The sequence below is a fragment of the Procambarus clarkii genome, chromosome 10, assembly GCF_040958095.1.
Source record: "Procambarus clarkii isolate CNS0578487 chromosome 10, FALCON_Pclarkii_2.0, whole genome shotgun sequence".
Classification (NCBI taxonomy): Eukaryota; Metazoa; Arthropoda; class Malacostraca; order Decapoda; family Cambaridae; genus Procambarus; species Procambarus clarkii.
In genome coordinates this window covers 7,042,343-7,066,101 of record NC_091159.1, presented here as the reverse complement: position 1 = coordinate 7,066,101, position 23,759 = coordinate 7,042,343, and the positions used below count along the sequence as shown (strand labels likewise).

General features: G+C 41.2%; 1 protein-coding gene across 1 annotated transcript in view; it reads right to left on the bottom strand.

The window, feature by feature from the left end:
* LOC123751886 (uncharacterized) overlaps positions 1-5,038 on the bottom strand; it is a 5,626-nt gene extending 588 nt beyond the window's left edge. The window contains exons 1-2 of the mRNA XM_069322093.1: positions 4,982-5,038; positions 1-633 (exon numbers count right to left, since the gene is read on the bottom strand). The exon at positions 1-633 is cut by the window's left edge and continues 588 nt beyond it. Coding sequence (XP_069178194.1) covers positions 1-633; positions 4,982-5,038 — 690 coding nt within the window. The remainder of the gene's footprint in view (positions 634-4,981) is intronic.
* Positions 5,039-23,759: the final 18,721 nt, after the last annotated feature.

Here is a 23,759-nt window from a genome sequence, read left to right as displayed (position 1 = left end):
GGTAGTGGAGGTGGTACTGATGCTGATGTTGGGTTGTGGTGATGCTGATGCTGTTGTGGTAGTGGAGGTGGTACTGATGCTGATGTTGGGTTGTGGTGATACTGATGCTGTTGTGGTAGTGGAGGTGGTACTGATGCTGATGTTGGGTTGTGGTGATGCTGATGCTGTTGTGGTAGTGGAGGTGGTACTGATGCTGATGTTGGGTTGTGGTGATGCTGATGCTGTTGTGGTAGTGGAGGTGGTACTGATGCTGATGTTGGGTTGTGGTGATGCTGATGCTGTTGTGGTAGTGGAGGTGGTACTGATGCTGATGTTGGGTTGTGGTGATGTTGGTGCTGTTGTGGTAGTGGAGGTGGTACTGATGCTGATGTTGGGTTGTGGTGATGCTGATGCTGTTGTGGTAGTGGAGGTGGTACTGATGCTGATGTTGGGTTGTGGTGATGCTGATGCTGTTGTGGTAGTGGAGGTGGTACTGATGCTGATGTTGTGGTGATGCTGATGCTGTTGTGGTAGTGGAGGTGGTACTGATGCTGATGTTGTGGTGATGCTGATGCTGCTGTGGTAGTGGAGGTGGTACTGATGCTGATGTTGTGTTGTGGTGATGTTGTTGTGGTAGTGGAGGTGGTACTGATGCTGATGTTGGGTTGTGGTGTTGTTGGTGCTGATACGTTTGTGCTGCTACTGGTCTTGTGATGTTGTAGTTGTGTTGTGATTGGTTTTCTGGTGGCACACATCTGAAGTGTAATTCTATTTCCCTTTTTTTAATGATTTAAATGTTTTTCTTCTGCTTCACTCTTTTCCTTATCTTAAGCCCGGCGCACGTGTTCAAACGCCCGTGGCAAAATGACAACTTTCTCTGCTACCTTCACCTTATCTGTCCCGAGAGTTTATATTGCAAAGCTCCAAGAGTAATTAAGAGTTCCAGGAGATGATCTCGGTACAGACGGTAATTTGCTATAGACCATATGTTATTTTTTAATGTAATTAACAATTTTGACAAAATTTCGTTGTGGATCTGGCACCAGTTACTCTACCCAGACAATGGCCAGCCTCGTGTCGAGACTAGCAGCGTCCTGGGGTACTGAACTGCCGCCCACTAGATTTGTAAATAGTTAAATTGCTCTCCGCCACATTTTACCAACTTTTTTGTGGTCATTTACATTCGCCGGTGATCAAGGCAGCGCTGCTGCCCACTCGTGAGCCACTCTAAATTTAGCGACATAATTCCCGCAGTTTATTTTTACCTTCTAATGTTCATATTTTTAGCGGCGTGTCGCTGCACTTTGTGAATGCTGTTGCTCAATCCACTGACAAGCCACTTTAACCTGTTTATGACGCGGTTAGCGAGTTTGACGTCACTACTCATGATTACACCGAAAGAAAAAGAAAATAATTGTGGAATAATAATAAACTGCAATAATTACGTTTATTTTGGTAAATAGTATTTGAATGTCAGTAACTTCATAATTTAAAGGTTGTTTGACATTGATAACTATACACCTTAAAATTAACACTCACCTGAACCTCAATTCAGCACTTGATCATCAGTGACCAACATCTGAACCGTAAGAACCAATTCCTGAACCTCAATGGCCAACCAGTGAACCTCAATGATCAACCTCTGAACATAGGAACCCCTCTTCTGAACCTTAATGGCCAGCATCTGAACCTCAGTGAGCAACATCTAAACATAAGAACCTCACCTGAGCCTCAGTGAGCAACACTGAGTATGCAACAACATATATAAACCACATTTACCAACATGAACTTCAGCATCAGCCTCTAAGCCCCAGATAACCATCAACTAACCTCACCAATATTTAAGCCTCAATAACCAATATCTGAAACTCAATAACCAACAAAAGCTAAATAACAAACAATTATGTTCAAAATGATAAATTACTCAATAGACAACATATGACGCTCCATAGAAAGTACTGTTAACCTAAGCTAATCGAACTTGAGAGAATTCACTAGGGCTGTGAGGTGGGCGCGAACCTGCGACCACGGCATTGCCAGTCGCGTACTCTACCACTAAACCACCACTGATTTGTGAAAGTTACACAACCGGATTTGTACTGAAATCACAGGAAGTCTGGAGGCCCTTACTGAAGTCAATCCAAATGTTAACATATGATCCACAATCACTCTAGTGGAAGGTCAGAGTGGTCCCACACCTATCACCCCAACTACAGATACACACAGAAATCTCATTAACGTGATATATGACAAGGAGAAAATCTACTAATGGATTTTGCATTGATACATATCCCGTTAGTGTGATTTCTATGAGTAACCAATATAACTTAATCTAACCAAACCAAATCTTACTTAACAATACAAAGAACTCAATCTAATCTAACCTAAATTAGCCTAATGTAATCTAACTTAACCCAATCTAACCTTACCTAATGTAATGTAACCTACCCTAACCTAACGTAATCTAATCTATTGTAACCTACTCTAACCTGACGTTATCTAATCTATTGTAACCTACTCTAACCTGACGTTATCTAATCTATTGTAACCTACCCTAACCTGACGTTATCTAATCTATTGTAACCTACCCTAACCTGACGTTACTAATCTATTGTAACCTACCCTAACCTGACGTTATCTAATCTATTGTAACCTACCCTAGCCTAATCTATCCTAACCTAAACTAACCTACATAATATAAAATAACCTAATCTACCATAACTTAATCTAACCTAACCTAATCTAACTTAATTTAACCTAACCTAACCTAATCTTAATGACTAGGTTAGATCGCAATATTGTGGCTAATGCAAAGTTAATCTATATCAAATTTCAAGTGTGCACTTATACAGTATGTGCTAAAGCTTAATATCACTGGCAGTCGTGTGCTTAATTTTGTCAACAGTGAGACAAGATACGTTTTATTTTACTATGACATGAATCCGTCTTTATTTGTTTACTGTTCTAACTATATCAAGTTATATATTTGAATGTCTTCACATATTTACAATTTTCTCTTTCCTGTCTTCTGATCTTATTTCTCTCTCTTTCCTGTCTTCTAATGTTATTTTTCTCTCTCTTTTTCCTGTCTTCTAATGTTATTTATCTCTCTCTTTTTCCTGTCTTCTAATGTTATTTCTCTCTCTCTCTTTCCTGACTTCTAATCTTATTTCTCTCTCTCTTTTTCCTGTCTTCTAATGTTATTTCTCTCTCTCTCTTTCCTGACTTCTAATCTTATTTCTCTCTCTCTCTCTCTCTCTCTCTCTCTCTCTCTCTCTCTCTCTCTCTCTCTCTCTCTCTCTCTCTCTCTCTCTCTCTCTCTCTCTCTCTCTCTCTCTCTCTCTCTCTCTCTCTCTCTCTCTCTCTCTCTCTCTCTCTCTCTCATTGTTTTCCTCCCTCCATGGCACTCACTAGACAAACTGAAGCTGCTAGGCATTCATCGCCTGTTTTCCCCAGGACGAAGTTGGAAATGAAACTCACCTACGCGGGATTTAAGAGACCAGGGAGTTTAACGCTGTTGTTATTGCAGGAGCTCTGAGACAGGGAAGAAAGTTCTCGAGGGCGGGGAGGTCGGAAGATTAGGAAAGCCTGTAAGGAACGCCGGGGAAGAAAGTGGGAAAGGAATGGGGTGGAAAATGGGAGAAGTGGAGAAATGGGTTAGAGTAGAATTCCGTTCTTTTGTAGATAAACGTGAAAATTGTACGAGGTTATAAACAATTGCGTGTATGAACCTAAGAATACCTCCCTAACCTCTTGAAGATTATGTCATTCACACCAGGTTTGTCGAGAACAGCATACTAATCCTGCGTACATACTTTCTCAATCCTTTAGCGCTTTGCAAGCATGTATACTGATAAAGCTTGGAGAGATACTGGGCTGGTTTATAAAATAAGGATGTCTCTGTTGATGATAGCAAGATATCTATGTTGATGATAGCAGCAGGGGTACCTCTGTTAAAAACAGTAGATACCCCTTTTGGATAAGATGCAAACCTATTTGTGATAACAGAGTGCCTCTCTTTATAATAACACGGTGCCACTGTTTATTATAACAGGGGTGCCTCTATCTATAGTATCAGAGAACCTCCATTTATGGAAGCAGGGCTCCTATCTCCCACCTGTGGTACTCCCGTCTCCCACCTGTGGTACTCCCGTCTCCCACCTGTGGTACTCTCGTATCCTACCTGTGGTACTACAACCATGGTCATGACTCTGATGGCTGCACACTGTTCAAATTCACTCAAAATTTCAGAAAGCAAGTTGTGGAATCAAACACTGTCGTGTCAGTCCCGGGTGTCAGCTAGCCTGGGGATTAATTTATATTCAACGTGATTATCATCGCCAAGGTCAATGGTAATTTCTCCTGCCACGTGGGAGCCAGATCACCCTTCAGTCTTAACCAGGGCTTTTCTTCCCTCTACGAGGAGTGTGTGTGTGTGTGTGTGTGTGTGTGTGTGTGTGTGTGTGTGTGTGTGTGTTTACTAGTTGTGTTTTGCGGGGGTTGAGCTTTGCTCTTTCGGCCCGCCTCTCAACTGTCAATCAACTGTTTACTAACTACTTTTTTTTTCCCCCACACCACACACACACACACACACCCCAGGAAGCAGCCCGTGACAGCTGACTAAGTCCCAGGTACCTATTTACTGCTAGGTAACAGGGGCACTTAGGGTGAAAGAAACTTTGCCCATTTGTTTCTGCCTCGTGCGGGAATCGAAACCGCGCCACAGAATTACGAGTCCTGCGCGCTATCCACCAGGCTACGAGGCCCCATGTGTGTGTGTGTGTGTGTGTGTGTGTGTGTGTGTGTGTGTGTGTGTGTGTGTGTGTGTGTGTGTGTGTGTGTGTGTGTGTGTGTGTGTGTGTGTGTGTGTGTGTGTGTGTGTGTGTGTGTGTGTGTGTGAAGGCCGTCGGGGTAGGAGGGGATTGGCTGAAGACATATCGACAAGAGGAGGCGCTCAGCCTGTGCTGGATGACACTAGTGGCATCTCCACACAATACCTCACCTTCCTTCTTCCTCTACCTCCATCCTCCTCCTCCTCCTCCTCCATCTTCCCATACATGTTACCTCTTCCTAAATGCTTCCCTCTTTCCTTCTCCGTCTCCACCCTTTCGTCAAGCTTTTTTCACTCTCTGTTCTCCATAACTTCTGTTCCGTAACTGCATTGCCTCTCTGTTTCCCATTCTTCTCTACATTGTTCCTCTCCTCACCCTACCTTACCCCCTCTTCTTATTACCCTACATTGTTCCTCTTCTTTCCCTTCCCTTACCCGTCTTCTAAACTTCTTTGCCCCTTTTCTCCCTGTATTAATTTTCTTTCTCTACCATGCCCCTCTTTTCTCCATATGTAGCAAGGTATTGCATTAAATCATACGTTGATGTATGGAAGCCATATGTTATGTGGTGTCTGGTAATATGTGGTAACCATATGTTGTAAGGGATCTCATAATATATAACCACCAGTTATAGTGCGAACGACTTATTGTTGACATTCTGTCTATATGTCAGTTTATATGTGCAGATTTTTTTTAATTAGCTCAATTTCTACTTTCTTTCTCTGTCTTCCTGCATGTCTATCTCTTTTTGTCCCCTTTTCCTTCCTTAACACCAATGGAAAACTTATCAGTCGTATTCCACCAAAATAAAATTTTCTCGTTTCTTCCTTCAAATATAATTGGAACTTCGACTTGAGTCATATTTTTATATTTCAGAGTCGCACGTTCGCATAGGATTAAAAACCAGATTCTTCATCGGAATAATCCGAACTGCACGGATGCCTTCACATGGCGCGTATATTCATTGATTTATCGGGATATCTTTACCTTGTACTGACATTGTGAAAGAGAGGTGAAGGCGCAGGTGAGAGGGAGGGGAGATGGAAAGAGAGGACGGGAGGAGATGGAATGGGCAGATGGAAGAGGAAAAAAGAGTTGGAGGAGATATGGGTATATTTAGAGGATGAGTTGAACAAAATAGAGATATAATGGGGGTAGGGGAAGAGAAGAAAGAAGAAGGCGGAAAGAGGAGAAGAATTGATAACGAAAGTAAAGAGATTATGGTGGAAGTGGAAAAGCTTGTAAGCTTCAGAAGGTGGTGGTTGGAGTGATGGTCCTGCGAGAGAGACCCATTTGGTGGTGCAGACCGTAAAGCTGGGATCATGTACCCCTGCCTGTTGACCTGGGTACTCAGGTAGGATTTCCTTCACCAAGTTGTCAGACGCCACTAAAGAGGACAGAAACGCTGGTACAGCAATCTGTGTTGCTGTGCGAACGCCGAGGCCCCCGAGTCTGACAGGAAGGGAGGCCTGTTTCCATTATGAGTCGCTGAGAGAAAGGTTGAGGGGTTTTTCTAACATTGATTTCATCAGGCTGTCGTATTTTTCTAATTGAATATTATTGAAAGATGGTGAATATCTAAGAATGTAGTCAGCCTGGGGAGGGACAAGCATCAGGTCATGAGGTAAAGTGCATCATGAGCATCAATGTCTTCAATCCTCTCATCCATCTTTATCAGGTCAGCGATTTTCTTACAAAGGACCTCGTTGATGGCGTTCCCTCCAAGAGGAGCTCCTAGGAGTGTGCTGTCCTCAAGGTTGGTTATATGGATATCCGGCAAAACACCCTTAATTTTGTTCTATTATGAGCTGGTTGGTGGAGGTTATTTCGCACTTGGAAGAGTTCAGGGTGAGGCTTAGACTTGCTCCGGAACTATTACTATGTCCTCCAAGAGGGAATCTGGGGGGAGCCAGCTAGAGCACTATCGTCCAAAAACCAAATATTGAGCTCAGTGGACAGGTTATCAGTGACTTCCTTAATGACTAGGCAGAAAAGACATGGAGCAAGGGGGGGGGGGGGTCACCCTGTTGGACACCTTCTTGTGATTTTATTTCATGTTCCTCGAATAACTGAGTTAGGTCCTTGCTGTAACAAGAGTGTCCAAACGGGTAGAGGGAAGGAAAATAGCGATGTACCGCACTGAGTACTACATCCTTACTTACCAGATTGAAAGCATTTTTTAAATCCAATTTTATCAGGGGTTTTCTTTTGTAATGTTGGCAATGTAGGCTCTAGGTGCATGAGCCACTGCCCTTTGGGAATGCCAAACCCAAGCTGTTTTAGCTTCAACATGTCGGCTGCTGCCTGGCTAACTGTTCTGGCAGCAGCCTTAGTGACGAGGCACCGGAGTGAATTGCCCACAGCTATCGGTCTGATTCCTCCATCCTTTTTTCCTCAGGGCACAAAGTGAAGCGTCAAAAATGAGAGGGCGTATCGTCTTTGGTATGTTGCCAGCTAGACATGTGTTGGAGAATCTAGTTTGTTCCACCAGGAGGCCCTATGCAATGTCTCCCAGTGCAGGGTTGCGCATTTGTTTGATGTGGTTGGGTCTTAGTCCTGTGAACCCGCCTGCTGATCCTGGTGGAAAGGATAAAGCTGCTTTATGCACCACGGATTCAGCCACACACAAGGGTTCTGCTCTGGTGACACCAACTGATGGAACACTGTGGTCACGTGCAGCTCTGGGTGGGTGTTTGACTCTCAGGGCTTGTGCTGTATCGGCGTCTCTGGTGACAACTGAGTCTTTGCTGGGGATGAATAGGGTAAGAATGACACCAGTTTTTTTTAAGGAACTGGGTTCTAGGCTCATTGAAGCAACAAGAGACCCTAGAGCTAGCAGCTTCCTTTTCCAGCGCCTCAGCGTGGCGATACAGAGGGGAAATGCGCACTGCATTCAGGGTTCCTGCCCGCCATCTGAGGAGCTGGAGGAACTCGACAACTTATGATAATCATCTTTGTACCATATATGTAACTCCTTTTTTGTAACAAAGTTTAAATAAAACAAATATACATGTATATATATATATATATATATATATATATATATATATATATATATATATATATTTATATATATATATATATATATATATATATATATATATATATATATATATATATATGTATATATATATATATATATGTCGTACCTAATAGCCAGAACGCACTTCTCAGCCTACTATTCAAGGCCCGATTTGCCTAATAAGCCAAGTTTTCATGAATTAATGTTTTTTCGTCTACCTAACCTACCTAACCTAACCTAACCTAGCTTTTTTGGCTACCTAACCTAACCTTACCTATAAATATAGGTTAGGTTAGGTTAGGTAGGGTTGGTTAGGTTCGGTCATATATCTACGTTAATTTTAACTCCAATAAAAAAAAATTGACCTCATACATAGAGAAAAGGGTTGCTTTATCATTTCATAAGAAAAAAATTATAGTAAATATATTAATTCAGGAAAACTTGGCTTATTAGGCAAATCGGGCCTTGAATAGTAGGCTGAGAAGTGAGTTCTGGCTACTAGGTACGACATATATATATATATATATATATATATATATATATACATATATATATATATATGTATATATATATATATATATATATATATATATATATATATACATATATATATATATATGTATATATATATATATATATATATATATATATATATATATATATATATATATATATATATATATATATATATATATATATATATATATATATATATATATACAAAAGAATGGGGGTGGTAGGAAAAGAAAATATTAGTGTTCAGTGAGAATCTACAAGGTCATCTCTGAATACTCTTTATTTTCTTCTCCGAGGCTATGGGTCCCCACACTTGCACACCCACACTGACATATAATATATAATATTGTATGTCATTATGTCATTAAACACAACATCATTGTGACTATTAATAAATTTATTTTGGTTATTTTCCATTCTATGCAAATATCTTCAACCACTTGGAGGATGAAGAAACACTAGATTACTTAATCTTTCCATTTTATTGTTCGACGTTTCCCCAGTCATGTGACATCTTCAGGAGTACACTGTGTAGAACTGACACAGCTATACTGAGCTTATAAGGATTGATTAATTGATGAAGATTAAGCCACCCAAGAGGTAGCACGAGCATGAATAGCCCATAAGCTTATAAGGAGAAATCCAGACATTTATAAGTGTGGGTACACCTCACACTACGATTCACATAACCTCCTTAATCGTAGGGAGCGTCGAAGGATCGGGTGAGATTGTTTCCTGACGCTGGCTTCTTGCTGTCCGCCAGGTCTTCCATCTTCCCTCTGCATCAATGGAGGACCATAAACAGCTTTATTATCGAAGTCGAATTCATCTGGATGATGATTACTGGTGTCAGCTCCCGAATGAACACAGCCTCAAGCGTTCGAAGCCTCCTACGATCGTCGGTGTGTGTGATTATTGTCGTATCTTTCACTCTGTCTTGGCGATTCAGGATGGTTGTGGTGTTGAGAATGGTGTTCCTAAATATCTCCCTCTTGCAAATGAAGTGAAAGACGTCTACTCAATGTATTCGCCGTATGTCTAATGTAGCATATATTTCGAGGCGCAGAGTCTCTAGAGCTACATTTGTATTGATACACTACATTACGTCACCTCAGTTTGTCAGACGAGACAGAGATGATATGCCTGAGTAACGAGGGAAGATGAACATGGGTTGTTATAATAAATGGCAAGACGAATCCTTGTGTTATCACTGCAAGGTTGACAATTCCTGTCAATTATATCTCGTATCACCTTCTCGTATGCCTGAGTAAAGGTATTTTTCTAATACACTATAATGTCTTCTCTTGGGGGCCTATTTTCCACCCCTGGGGCCTGATTATCCTCAGTCAGATGGCGGCCTTGCTTCTTACTGACGATTTCGTCGAATTTTGTATTGCTGTAATCGTTGTTCACAACAATTTGGCGGATTCGTTCAAGTTCATGGCGCAAGAGCTGCCAAGAAGAGCATGTACGTATTGCACGACCTACACATGCATTGTTGACGCTTCTCTTATACCTGTCGTGCATTCGCATGAGGTAAAATGTTTGGTTAAATACACATGTGAAAGAGTCGAAGAAGCATGGGGGTGAGGCGATGGGGTCATTGAAAAATGGGGTACAACTCCGGTACTCTTACGGGCTCACTATAGTCCGTGCTACATGGTACTTTTGTTCCGAGTATCTTAATCTAAAACAACAACATCTGGTACTCTAGGTGGGCGGGGGAGACCTCGGCGGAGGCGTCATTATCCGGTGATATTTGGTGAGTTTTGGGTCTGAGTGATGGCAAGCAGTTTTGGCAAATAGCGACAGAGCTGATAAAAGACAACACACACACAAGAATCAAGAATTTGATTAATAATTAACAAAAACACAGAGCAAAACGTAATACAAAAATTATAGATGAAAATATGAATACAGAGCAGAGTTCGAGGAGACATTAACAAAAAATAAATATACACAAATAGTGAAAGAATTTGGCAAACCATAAATTAAACAGCCAATGATGAGACAAATCTTGTTGGAGGAAAAATATAACAATGAGCTGAGAGACAACACGGTGGAAAGAGCGATTTTTTTAAGAGTTAACGACGCTAATTGCTTAATTGTTCGTTCGCAAAGGTTTGAGTGTGTAACAGCAGAAGAAATGTAAATACGAGAGAAACTTTTCAAGAAGCAGGTACACAGATGAGGAATATGCAGAGCCAGAATAAAGAAGGAACACGAGCAAGTCCAATATGAATATAGCAGAAAAATATAGAAAAGATGTAGTCTACAAAAAAATCACTGTAAAAACTACAATAAATTGTTAAATTAATGACAAAACTCTAACTACAAATATGTGAGCTTCACACATCAAGTGAGGCTCCATTAGGTACACATGAGGTACACATCCCAGATTACCTCACACCTAATACCATTAGTGTGAGGTACACATCCCAGATTACCTCACACCTAATACCATTAGTGTGAGGAACACATCCCAGATTACCTCACACCTAATACCATTAGTGTGAGGTACACATCCCAGATTACCTCACACCTAATACCATTAGTGTGAGGTACACATCCCAGACTCAGGCGGTCATGTAGCCAGCAAGGAGCACAGGTCAGGGAAATAATTGAGCGGGAGGTCCGCTGAGCGACAGTGATCACTAGCTACCGCTGGCAGCAGATACATAAACAGTCAGCCGTGGTGGCAGGACCTTGCTCTCAGTTCACAGACTCAGAGTTGAAAATTCTTAGTTACTTCCTAAGTATCGAGTATCACAGGTAAAACATTAAACAGGTAAACAACACACTAAGGATCACATAGCGAAAGATTTTTTGTTTTTTAGCTAAACATCAGTGATGGCCGAATCTCGACATTATATTTCGAAGCACTGTTAATATGTTAAAACTTATAATTCCTACATAATTTAGCAAAATGAACTAGGCTATAATATCCTTATTAATCGTACATACGGTAAGGTAAGGTAATTATTAGTAGACCATTAAGTATGACAAACAAATATCTGGAAAGGAGAGGAGATCTGACTAGAGTTGGGATAAGAGTGAAGCAATGGTACCCAACCATTGCACCACTGAGTTTGAAGCGCCACACATTTTCCTAAGACCTGCAAAATATTTTGCTTCCGTAGGCATTTTGTTATAAGAAATGACTCAAACATCTAACTTCGAGATCAAGAGGTGTATAACTGAAAGATATGTAAAGGACCAGTTGATGCCTATTTCAGTACTTTTCGTGAAAGCTTACACATAAAAGAGAAGTAAAAGAGGCCAGACGCTTGAGACTAGCCTCTCCAAAGTCTTCAAGATGATACGTGGGTGGTATGGGAGTGTCGTAAGACAGTGCCCCCCCCCCCTTTAGGAAATATAATCTTCTATTTGTTTATGAAGTCTTATATTGTAGGTTTGTTTTCAGTGGAATTCTTAGCAGTTTTGGCCTGTTCGTAACATTCTATTTTTTATGAGAGAGAGGAGGGAGGAGAGGGTGGAGATAGAAGGAGAGTAGAAGAGAGCAGGAAGATGAGAAAGGAAAGGGGAGGGGTGAGAGGATGGGAGAGTGGGAAGATTGTGGGAGACAGCAGAAGACAGATGAAAGGTGAAATAAAAGAGATTGGAGGGGAGAAAGGGGAAGAAGAGAGCAGAGGGGTGAGAATTGGAGAAAGGGGAAGAGGAAAGGAGAGGGGGATAAGGGAAGGTGGTGAGAAAGGGGGAGGAGCCAGAAAGAGAGAGAGCGGGAAGGAGGGGGAGAGGGAAATGATGAGAGACCCGGGCACAGCCGGCCTACCCCATATAGTATCTAGCGTAAAAAACAACTTAAAACGCTTAGCCAACCAGTCATTATATCAATCCAGATCAAAGGTTTACCCACACAAACCTGTCTAGAAAACGAGATCTTAGCGGAACGGTTGTCTCTAATGTATTTAAAATATGTCCTGTACTTTTCTCAAGAGAAGCAACTGATCTAAATCTGAATCATACTTATATTTCCCGGAGCATAATATATATGTGGAGGTCCGTATGGCGATGAGAAGGTTAAATGATTTGTTTGTGGGAGGGGGAAAGGAAGGGAGGGTGGTAGGTGGAATGGTTTTAGGGGGGGAAGAGGGGAGGGGGGGGGGTGTTATGTAATGGGATGTGAGTGAGAGAGTGAAGGTGGGATGGGAGGAGATATAGAAGAATTGCTTCTCTTAAGTTGTTTTGGTGCAAGTTGATGGATGGGTCAGATAATGTGTTTGACCAATGGCGGCAAGTGAATGTTTCGGAGAGAATGGTAATGGTGGTAGTCGTGGTGGTCCTGATTGATAGTTGTTGGTGCTTCAGGCGGTAGTGAATGTGGTTATACGAAGGTTGGTGATGGTTATTAGTGTTCGGTGACAACATATATTTATGACTGTGGATTTCGGTGTTATTGTTATTATTATTATTATTATTATTATTATTATTATTATTATTATTATTATTATTATTATTATTATTATTATTATTATTATTATTATTATTATTATTATTATTATTATTATTCAGGATAAAAAAAAACACTTATGTACTTGTGAAATTTATGTAAGGAATTTACATCAAGTCTTTCGCACTCTCCTGAGTGCTTTGTCAAGGTCTGAGTGTGTGATTAGGACAAGACTTACATCTCAACGTCTAAATCTTGAGTCTAATATCAAGATCATCTAATCTCAACGTCTAAATGATTTAGACTTTGAGATTACACAAATACACAAGTGTGAGTTTTATATCCTATGTTATTATGTCCGTGAGAAGACATTACCTTTACTAATTATTATTATTATTATTATTATTATTATTATTAATATTATTATTATTATTATTATTATTATTATTATTATTATTAATATTATTATTATTATAATTATTATTATGTAAAGAGGAGTTTATTTCTTTTTAAACGTACAAATTTGCACAGTTTTCCCATGCTCGCTCGTGACCGTTTATTGTTTGTTCAGTAAACAGTTTCTTGTATGTGTGCATTTGTTCAGAGATTATTTGTTCATGCGGACCTGTCCGATTTAATTATTTATTTAAATTTATTATACCTAGTTTTATTTTTTTTATTTTACAACTATGGCGACATGTGAGTGAACATTTAATGAATCTATCGGTAACATTTTAGGAATCTATTCATATACATTTCTATGTAACCCTAAATTAATTTTTATCTATTTTAATCTATCTATTTTATTTGTTTATAATGATTAGGTAGCATCAAATCGGCTGTTATCGGGAATCATAAAGCCATATAATGCACGGCTAAACAAAACACATCACTTCAATACACTGAGAAGAGAAATAGGAAGAAAAATCTTCCTATTTCTTCCTTCCTGATAAGAAAAATCTTCTCAGAAAATCTTCCTATTTCTTCCTTCCTGATAAGAAAAATCTTCTCAGAAAATCTTCTGAGAAGACATGAACGTCCAGATGCTCCCGGACGTAGGTTCGAATCCTCGTCACGGCCTTTGTGGATTTGTACATCACTTCAGTAGTGCCAACAATTTCTGAACATATGGTCGCTGACTCATAGTTTATCTACACTCCATGATGACCCAGCCTAAATAGGCCTTCAAACAATTCATATCAAAAGTAGTTTAGTTGATTGGGAAAGAACGAATGTGTTATCATATTTTGTTAAACTATCACTTCATTAGCTAATTTAAATTCATCAACTCAAGTCTTCCTCTCACCTAATGCGTCGCATTTTCTACGGAGTCGACCAATACAGTGAAAATCCGACGCATTAATAAACATGAAGCACCGTAATATTGACGTTTTCAATACATAAGACTCGATGGGTTAGGTGGGTTGCTTGGGTTCGAATCGTTGCATTTTCTAAGAAAAAGACAGATCGACTGAACGTGCTTACAGATCACTACGATATAATTATATCTGAATGTATGTAAACAATAAGGTAGGCAAAGGTGAGCACACGAGGGGGTCATACACCGAGTGGCAGGTGGGGCCGAGTGGCAGGTGGGGCCGAGTGGCAGGTGGGGCCGAGTGGCAGGTGGGGCCGAGTGGCAGGTGGGGCCGAGTGGCAGGTGGGGCCGAGTGGCAGGTGGGGCCGAGTGGCAGGTGGGGCCGAGTGGCAGGTGGGGCCGGGTGGCAGGTGGGGCCGAGTGGCAGGTGGGGCCGAGTGGCAGGTGGGGCCGGGTGGCAGGTGGGGCCGAGTGGCAGGTGGGGCCGAGTGGCAGGTGGGGCCGGGTGGCTGGTGGGGCCGGGTGGCAGGTGGGGCCGAGTGGCAGGTGGGGCCGAGTGGCAGGTGGGGCCGAGTGGCAGGTGGGGCCGAGTGGCAGGTGGGGCCGGGTGGCAGATGGGGCCGAGTGGCAGGTGTGGCCGGGTGGCAGGTGGGGCCGAGTGGCAGGTGGGGCCGGGTGGCAGGTGGGGCCGAATGGCAGGTGGGGCCGGGTGGCAGGTGGGGCCGAGTGGCAGGTGGGGCCTAGTGGCAGGTGGGGCCGGGTGGCAGGTGGGGCCGAGTGGCAGGTGGGGCCGAGTGGCAGGTGTGGCCGAGTGGCAGGTGGGGCCGAGTGGCAGGTGGGGCCGAATGGCAGGTGGGGCCGGGTGGCAGGTGGGGCCGAGTGGCAGGTGGGGCCTAGTGGCAGGTGGGGCCGGGTGGCAGGTGGGGCCGAGTGGCAGGTGGGGCCGAGTGGCAGGTGGGGCCGAGTGGCAGGTGGGGCCGGGTGGCAGGTGGGGCCGAGTGGCAGGTGTGGCCGGGTGGCAGGTGGGGCCGAGTGGCAGGTGGGGCCGGGTGGCAGGTGTGGCCGGGTGGCAGGTGGGGCCGAGTGGCAGGGGGGCCGAGTGGCAGGTGGGGCCGAGTGGCAGGTGGGCCGAGTGGCAGGTGGGGCCGAGTGGCAGGTGTGGCCGGGTGGCAGGTGGGGCCGAGTGGCAGGTGGGGCCGAGTGGCAGGTGGGGCCGAGTGGCAGGTGGGCCGAGTGGCAGGTGGGCCGAGTGGCAGGTGGGCCGAGTGGCAGGTGGGGCCGAGTGGCAGGTGGGGCCGAGTGGCAGGTGGGGCCGTGAGGCAGGTGGGGCCGAGTGGCAGGTGGGCCGAGTGGCAGGTGGGGCCGAATGGCAGGTGGGCCGAGTGGCAGGTGGGGCCGAGTGGCAGGTGGGGCCGAGTGGCAGGTGGGGCCGAGTGGCAGGTGGGGCCGTGAGGCAGGTGGAAGCTGGGAACACAAATGAGAGGAAACAATGTAAGGAAGTTCTGCCACTCTCTACTGTGCTCAACAAGTGGACTGCACTCAGGGAAGAACTTGTGGCAGCCGCCTCCATCCACAACTTTATGGACAGATTCGACAAAGAATTTGAGAGTCAGAATAGTTAGACATTACCGCACCAGATGCAACAAGGTACTTCACTCCCGCGTAAGGTAAGCCATATGAGCTACACTGCCTCATAAGAGCATCTCACATAGACGATTCCTCAGGGCCAGCCTCCTCCCCTCCCAACCCCACTCCCCAAACCCCCGCCATCACCAACAAAGACTTCCTACGGCATAGGTCTCCCTCCCAAAAATTAAAAAATTTAAGTTAGTTTCCTCCGAACTTAAGTCGATCTGTGTCAGGATAAATTGAGATATATAAATCTTTTTTACCATCTGTAACCGACTAAAAATGGTCGGTAGAACGACGACCTCGCTACCTGCAGGGTTGGCATTCGATCCCCGATAGTCGAACTTGCTGGACACTCTATCACTCTATTCTCATATTCCAGCTCCTTGTCCCACCATACCTTCCAGGTGATATAAAGTCATATTCGCTCAAAGCTTTCCCCCAATAACTGCCTTATCTTTTTTTTTTTTTTTTTTTTTTGAGATATATACAAGAGTTGTTACATTCTTGTACAGCCACTAGTACGCGTAGCGTTTCGGGCAGGTCCCTGGAATACGATCCCCTGCCGCGAAGAATCGTTTTTTCATCCAAGTACACATTTTACTGTTGCGTTAAACAGAGGCTACAGTTAAGGAATTGCGCCCAGTAAATCCTCCCCGGCCAGGATACGAACCCATGACATAGCGCTCGCGGAACGCCAGGCGAGTGTCTTACCACTACACCACGGAGACTGCTTGTTGATCTAGTGTTCGAGTACAAATTTAATTATTGAATGAAAGTGGAAATAAATATAATTGCTTCTTAGCGTGTTTTTGTGCTAAACAACGAGTGATATTGACCATTATATAAGACCTATTCTATAATAAATGCTCTTTCAACAGTGGGTAAATGAAAGATCAAATTAGTACACGTTGTTTGTTCTGATTTGTTTCCCCTGCTATACATCACCACCACCCTGCTATACATCACCACCACCCTGCTATACACCACAAACACCCAGCTATACATCACCACCACCCTGCTATACATCACCTACACCCTACTATACAGCACCACCGCCCTGCTATACATCACCACCACCCTGCTATACATCACCACCACCCTGCTATACACCACAAACACCCAGCTATACATCACGAACACCCTGCTATACATCACCTACACCCTACTATACAGCGCCACCGCCCTGCTATACATCACCACCACCCTGCTATACATCACCACCACCCTGCTATACACCACAAACACCCTGCTATACATCACCACCACTCTGCTATACACCACAAACACCCTGCTATACATCACGAAGACTCTGCTATACAGCACCAACACCCTGCTATACATCACCAACACCCTGCTATACATCACCAAGACTCTGCTATACAGCACCAACACCCTGCTATACATCACCACCACCCTGCTATACATCACCACCACCCTGCTATACACCACAAACACCCTGCTATACATCACCACCACCCTGCTATACATTTACCACCACCCTGCTATACACCACAAACACCCAGCTATACATCACCACTGCCCTCCTATACACCAAAAACACCCAGTTATACATCACCAACACCCTGCTATACATCACCAACACCCTGCTATACAGCATCACCGCCCTGCCATCACCAGTACACCATCACCGCTATGCTACACAGCATCACCACCCTACTATACAGCATCACCGCCATGCTATACAGCATCATTGTCCTGCTATACACCATCACCGCGATACTATACACCATCACCGCCATGCTATACAGCATCACCCTCCTGCTATACACCGCCCTGCTATACACAGCCCTGCTATACACAGCCCTGCTATACATCACCAGCAGTACTATATTTCGCTTCTTATTAGGTCAGTGTCATGAGAAGAGCGAGGTGAGGGATGATCAGCTCCCAGAGGGCGTGATGAGCCGGCTAAGCCAGTGTCATTAGCAAATAAATGAGGGGTGTCGCAGCTAGGTGAAGCAGCGCCCTCTGCCTCTACCTTCACTCTCAAGCTCTTGACTCTGAGAGAGAGAGAGAGAGAGAGAGAGAGAGAGAGAGAGAGAGAGAGAGAGAGAGAGAGAGAGAGAGAGAGAGAGAGAGAGAGAGAGAGAGAGAGAGAGAGAGAGAGAGAGAGAGAGAGAGAGAGAGATGGTGGGGAGAGAGAGAGAGAGAGAGAGAGAGAGAGAGAGAGAGAGAGAGAGAGAGAGAGAGAGAGAGAGAGAGAGAGAGAGAGAGAGAGAGAGAGAGAGAGAGAGAGAGAGAGAGAGAGAGAGAGAGAGAGAGAAGAGAGAGAGAGAGAGAGAGAGAGAGAGAGAGAGAGAGAGAGAGAGAGAGAGAGAGAGAGAGAGAGAGAGAGAGAGAGAGAGAGAGAGAGAGAGAGAGAGAGAGAGGAGAGAGAGAGAGAGAGAGAGAGAGAGAGAGAGAGAGAGAGAGAGAGAGAGAGAGAGAAGAGAGAAGAGAGAGAGAGAGAGAGAGAGAGAGAGAGAGAGAGAGAGAGAGAGAGAGAGAGAGAGAGAGAGAGAGAGAGAGAGAGAGAGAGAGAGAGAGAGAGAGAGAGAGAGAGAGAGAGAGAGAGAGAGAGAGAGAGAGAGAGAGAGAGAAGGTCGGAAAAAGCTTCACATTAAGTGTATGGCTTTACACAACTTTTTCACAATGAAGAGGATTCACAGAGAAAGACGTGTTATGAAAAGACTTCAAAAAGACTTGATTTTCATCGTGAGTGGCTTTAGAAGGGAATAAGGTGGCATTGTTCAGAAGCATTACAACGCAGGTGTCATAGAGAGAGGAAGGCTTTACATATAGCTGTAGGGATAGAAGGAGAGAGAAGAGCAAAAAGTGAATAGAGAAATATGAAACTGAAAGAGAATGATAGAAAGATGAGGAGTGGAAGCTGGCAATTGGCTTAGTGAGGGGTTTGGTCACCAAACTGGCCAGGGGGCTGAAGAGGTAAGCGTTTTCCTGTCGGCTTTTAATTAAAACTTGAGCGTTGGTGAGAATAAATTGGGAGTTAAAATGCCCAGTCCGGGTTTATGATCCGGATTCATGTCGGATTTGTATCACGAACGCCATGTTCAGTTTACATCGCACTCAGTAAACATAAAAGAATGAGCAAGTATTTTGTTTTACTTTTTAATCACCTAATCGTGTATATAACACAACAACAGAATTTGAGTATATATCCGAAAAACATCTTTATATCTCCGCACATCTAAAATTATTTTTAAATGCGGCATATTTCAACCGCTTTTAAATGTGGTTGAAACTATTATTTTTTTTTCACTGCAGGGTTTTTCTGCATACTTCGATCCATGTTTTCATGATCGTTGGTGCATATATATATATATATATATATATATATATATATATATATATATATATATATATATATATATATATATATATATATATATATATATATATATATATATATATATATATATATGTATATATATATATATATATATATACATTCCTCTTATACGTATAAGAATCATCATCCTGCTTCTTCTACTCATGGAAGAGTAGCAGAACTTCCTGATTTTTCTCCAATGCTAATTCTGCCTCTGTTTCCACATTATGCTGTGTTGTCGTTAATATTCCTTTATTTCTCACTAGATTTTATGGCGAAATTGTTTGTTTTTAGGAATATTATTCAATGTTTTGGATTCCGTGAGAGTGTCAAGGGATGTGCTGCTCTCCCTGGTGCTCCACCGAGATGTTATGAGATGTGCTGCTCTCTCTGACGCTCCACCGAGATGTTATGAGATGTGCTGCTCTCTCTGACGCTTCACTGAGATGTTAAGAGATGTGCTGCTCTCTCTGACGCTCCACTGAGATGTTAAGAGATGTGCTGCTCTCTCTGACGCTCCACTGAGATGTTAAGAGATGTGCTGCTCTCTCTCTCTGGCAACACTAGAGTAAACTCTCAGTCTATATACACAGAGATATGGGGCTGTATGTCTCGCTGTATATACTCCTGTATGGTTACATATACAATACACATTGTATATGGAAAAGTGAATGCATTTAAACATAATTTAAACTCCAATAAAATTAGATTTGTAAAATAAATATAGACACAAAAATGCTTCCGTATTTAAATATCATTTAAAGTTGGACGAAAATATTTATTATAAAATTTTGGCAAGTGGCAGGAATTCCACAAAAGGGAAATTCTAACTTTTTGTGCCCAACATAAACCTCGTTTTTCAATAACAATTTAAAATATTATTGTTTAATGACCGGAAAAAATATGGGTATATTAAAAGATTAATTTTTAGAGCCTCTAAGGCATTATCATTATTATTAATACTATTATTATTATTACACAGAGAGTGATCACTCTAACGTAACTGCATCAGTGAGAAAATCCGTAGGAGCCGTAATGAGGGTTCGAACTTATGCGGTGGGTGTTCCCACGCACACACTTCTAACGACTAGACCACGACATGGATAAGGATTGCAACCTGGAGTACTACTGAACACCATCAAACAGCTGAATGCTCGAAATACAATTCATCTGGATGATGATTACTGGCGTCAGCTCCCGAATGAACAGTCTCAAGCGTATGAAGCCTCCTACGACTGAAGGAGGCCTTGATCAATCATCTTGTAAGCCAGTTACAGCCCTACTCTTGTGCCAGGTACAAGTAACATGTAACCAATGGTGTAACCCAATTTATGTAATGAGGTTTTGATAAAATAAAACACACAATATATAGGGGGTGGTAGGAGAAGACAATGTGAGTGTACGCAGGTGCCTCTCAAGGCTTCCTTAGATGCAATATATCGTCTTCTTCGAGGGTCCCTACAAACGCAACCAAAGGTGGTACCTCCTATATATATATATATATATATATATATATATATATATATATATATATATATATATATATATATATATATATATATATATATATATATATATATATATATATATATATATATATATATATATATATATATATATATATATATATATATTAAAATACACACGCACACACACACAATATATATATATATATATATATATATACATATATATATATATATATATATATATATATATATATATATATATATATATATATATATACATGAGTGTATGTTTGTGTGTCGTACCTAGTAGCCAGAATGCACTTTTCGGCCTACCATGAAAGGCCCGATTTGCCTAGTAGGCCGAATGATTTTCTTTATTTTTAAAAAAATCGTTTCCATTTAGATTATTTGAAACATTATTATTATATTAAAAGCATAATTATTGACTTAGTAATATTAGTTTAGGCTAGGTTAAGATAGGTTAGGTTAGGTAGGATTGGTTAGGTTCGGTCATATATCTACGTTAGTTTTAACTCAAATTTAAACAAATTAACTTATACATAATGAAATGGACAGTTTTATCATTTCATAAGAAAAAAATTGGAAAAATATACAAGTTCAAGAAAACTTGACTTATTAGGCAAATCGGGCCTTGCATACTTTGTGGGAAACTTTTACCCACTATATCTATATTATTATCTAAGAAATGTATTATTTCTATATCATATCTAAATCATAACAAGATCATATCAGAAACACTACAGATTCATTATACATCTGGATTCTACAAGACTTCCACCTATGATCACGTACGCCATAGGGCCCTATAGGTGCCTTCGTGACTTTGTGCATGATTTCTCAAGGATCCAGAAGCTTCTAGAATGATTTCTAGTTCTAATGATTTCAATACTATTGGAACAATTGAATCGATTTCCGGTAGGGATTAAATCAAATCGTTTAAAAAGAATCAATAATTCTATCAAGTACTACTTATTATGTTTAAATCCTATATCTAATTATATTATAATCACATCTTATCTCAATCATATGTCTAGACAGTAAAAATAATCAATCAATATTCATTGAAAGCTGCCCTGTTTAGGAAGTGGGTGGAGCCAAACTCGGGAGTAAGCGACCTACGGGGCAGCCGAGACCTGAATGCGTGTGTTTACAAACAGTGAAACGTGTGACGGTGCCTTGCGAACAATTGTTCAGCTTAGGACACCTTATCCCATTATCTTTATCACCAGTGATAATTCTCTAGAACTTGGGGGAGTTCCTGGACAATATATCTACAAGGAAGAATTCCTAGAACATATCTAAATATGTGTAGAGTGGAGCACACAAAGTGACACTATCTCCATCTCCACCATCATCACTTATCTAACATATTGCAACCGCAATTATGGACATAATCAAGTAGCAACGCTACTAGAAGATCATACAGCTAAGCTGTGATATAAAATATTGTGCCTAAACTCGACAAGAGAGTTATCCAGTCTGGCACACTTGTCAGAGAGGCACCCGGCATTCAGAGAAGTATATTGAATGTTATTTAGTGTATTAATTGGCCAATTGTATGCTTGTACAACTTTAATATATCCAATAAGTCTGTCTGTCGTTTATAAGGTGAGGCAACGCCTCATATTTCAGTGAGTATTCATTAATACTGCAGCAACTGAATCTTTTCCAGGGCCCTAGACATTCGTGAGGTTCACTGCTTCATAAGTGTCCCTAGTCTGGAAAGAGTTTCATCTAGCTGATTGACTCTCTATATAAACTCAATATATATATATATATATATATATGTCGTACCTAGTAGCCAGAACGCACTTCTCTGCCTACTTTGCAAGGCCCGATTTGCCTAATAAGCCAAGTTTTCATGAATTAATTGTTTTTTCGACTACCTAACCTACCTAACCTAACCTAACCTAACTTTTTCGGCTACCTAACCTAACCTAACCTATAAAGATAGGTTAGGTTAGGTTAGGTAGGGTTGGTTAGGTTCGGTCATATATCTTCGTTAATTTTAACTCCAATACAAAAAAAATTACCTCATACATTATGAAACGGGTAGCTTTAACATTTCGTAAGAAAAAAATTAGAGAAAATATAATAATTCAGGAAAACTTGGCTTATTAGGCAAATCGGGCCTTGCATAGTAGGCTGAGAAGTGCGTTCTGGCTACTAGGTACGACATATATATATATATATATATATATATATATATATATATATATATATATATGTCGTACCTAATAGCCAGAACGCACTTCTCTGCCTACTATTCAAGGCCCGATTTGCCTAATAAGCCAAGTTTTCATGAATTAATATTTTTTCGTCTACCTAACCTACCTAACCTAACCTAACCTAGCTTTTTTTGGCTACCTAACCTAACCTTACCTATAAATATAGGTTAGGTTAGGTTAGGTAGGGTTGGTTAGGTTCGGTCATATATCTACGTTAATTTTAAATCCAATAAAAAAAAATTGACCTCATACATAGAGAAAAGGGTTGCTTTATCATTTCATAAGAAAAAAATTATAGTAAATATATTAATTCAGGAAAACTTGGCTTATTAGGCAAATCGGGCCTTGAATAGTAGGCTGAAAAGTGAGTTCTGGCTACTAGGTACGACATATATATATATATATATATATATATATATATATATATTTATATATATATATATATATATATATATATATATATATATATATATATATATATATATATATATATATATATATATGTCGTACCTAGTAGCCAGAACGCACTTCTTAGCCTACTATGCAAGGCCCGATTTGCCTAATAAGCCAAGTTTTCATGAATTAATGGTTTTTCGACTACCTAACCTACCTAACCTAACCTAACCTAACTTTTTCTGCCACCTAACCTAACCTAACCTATAAAGATATGTTAGGTTAGGTTAGGTAGGGTTGGTTAGGTTCGGCCATATATCTACGTTAATTTTAGCCCAAATAAAAAAAAATTGACCTCATACATAATGAAATGGATAGCTTTATCATTTCATAAGAAAAAAAATAGAGAAAATATATTAATTCATGAAAACTTGGCTTATTAGGCAAATCGGGCCTTCCATAGTAGGCTGAGAAGTGCGTTCTGGCTATTAGGTACGACATATATATATATATATATATATATATATATATATATATATATATATATATATACATATATATATATATATATATATATATATATATATATA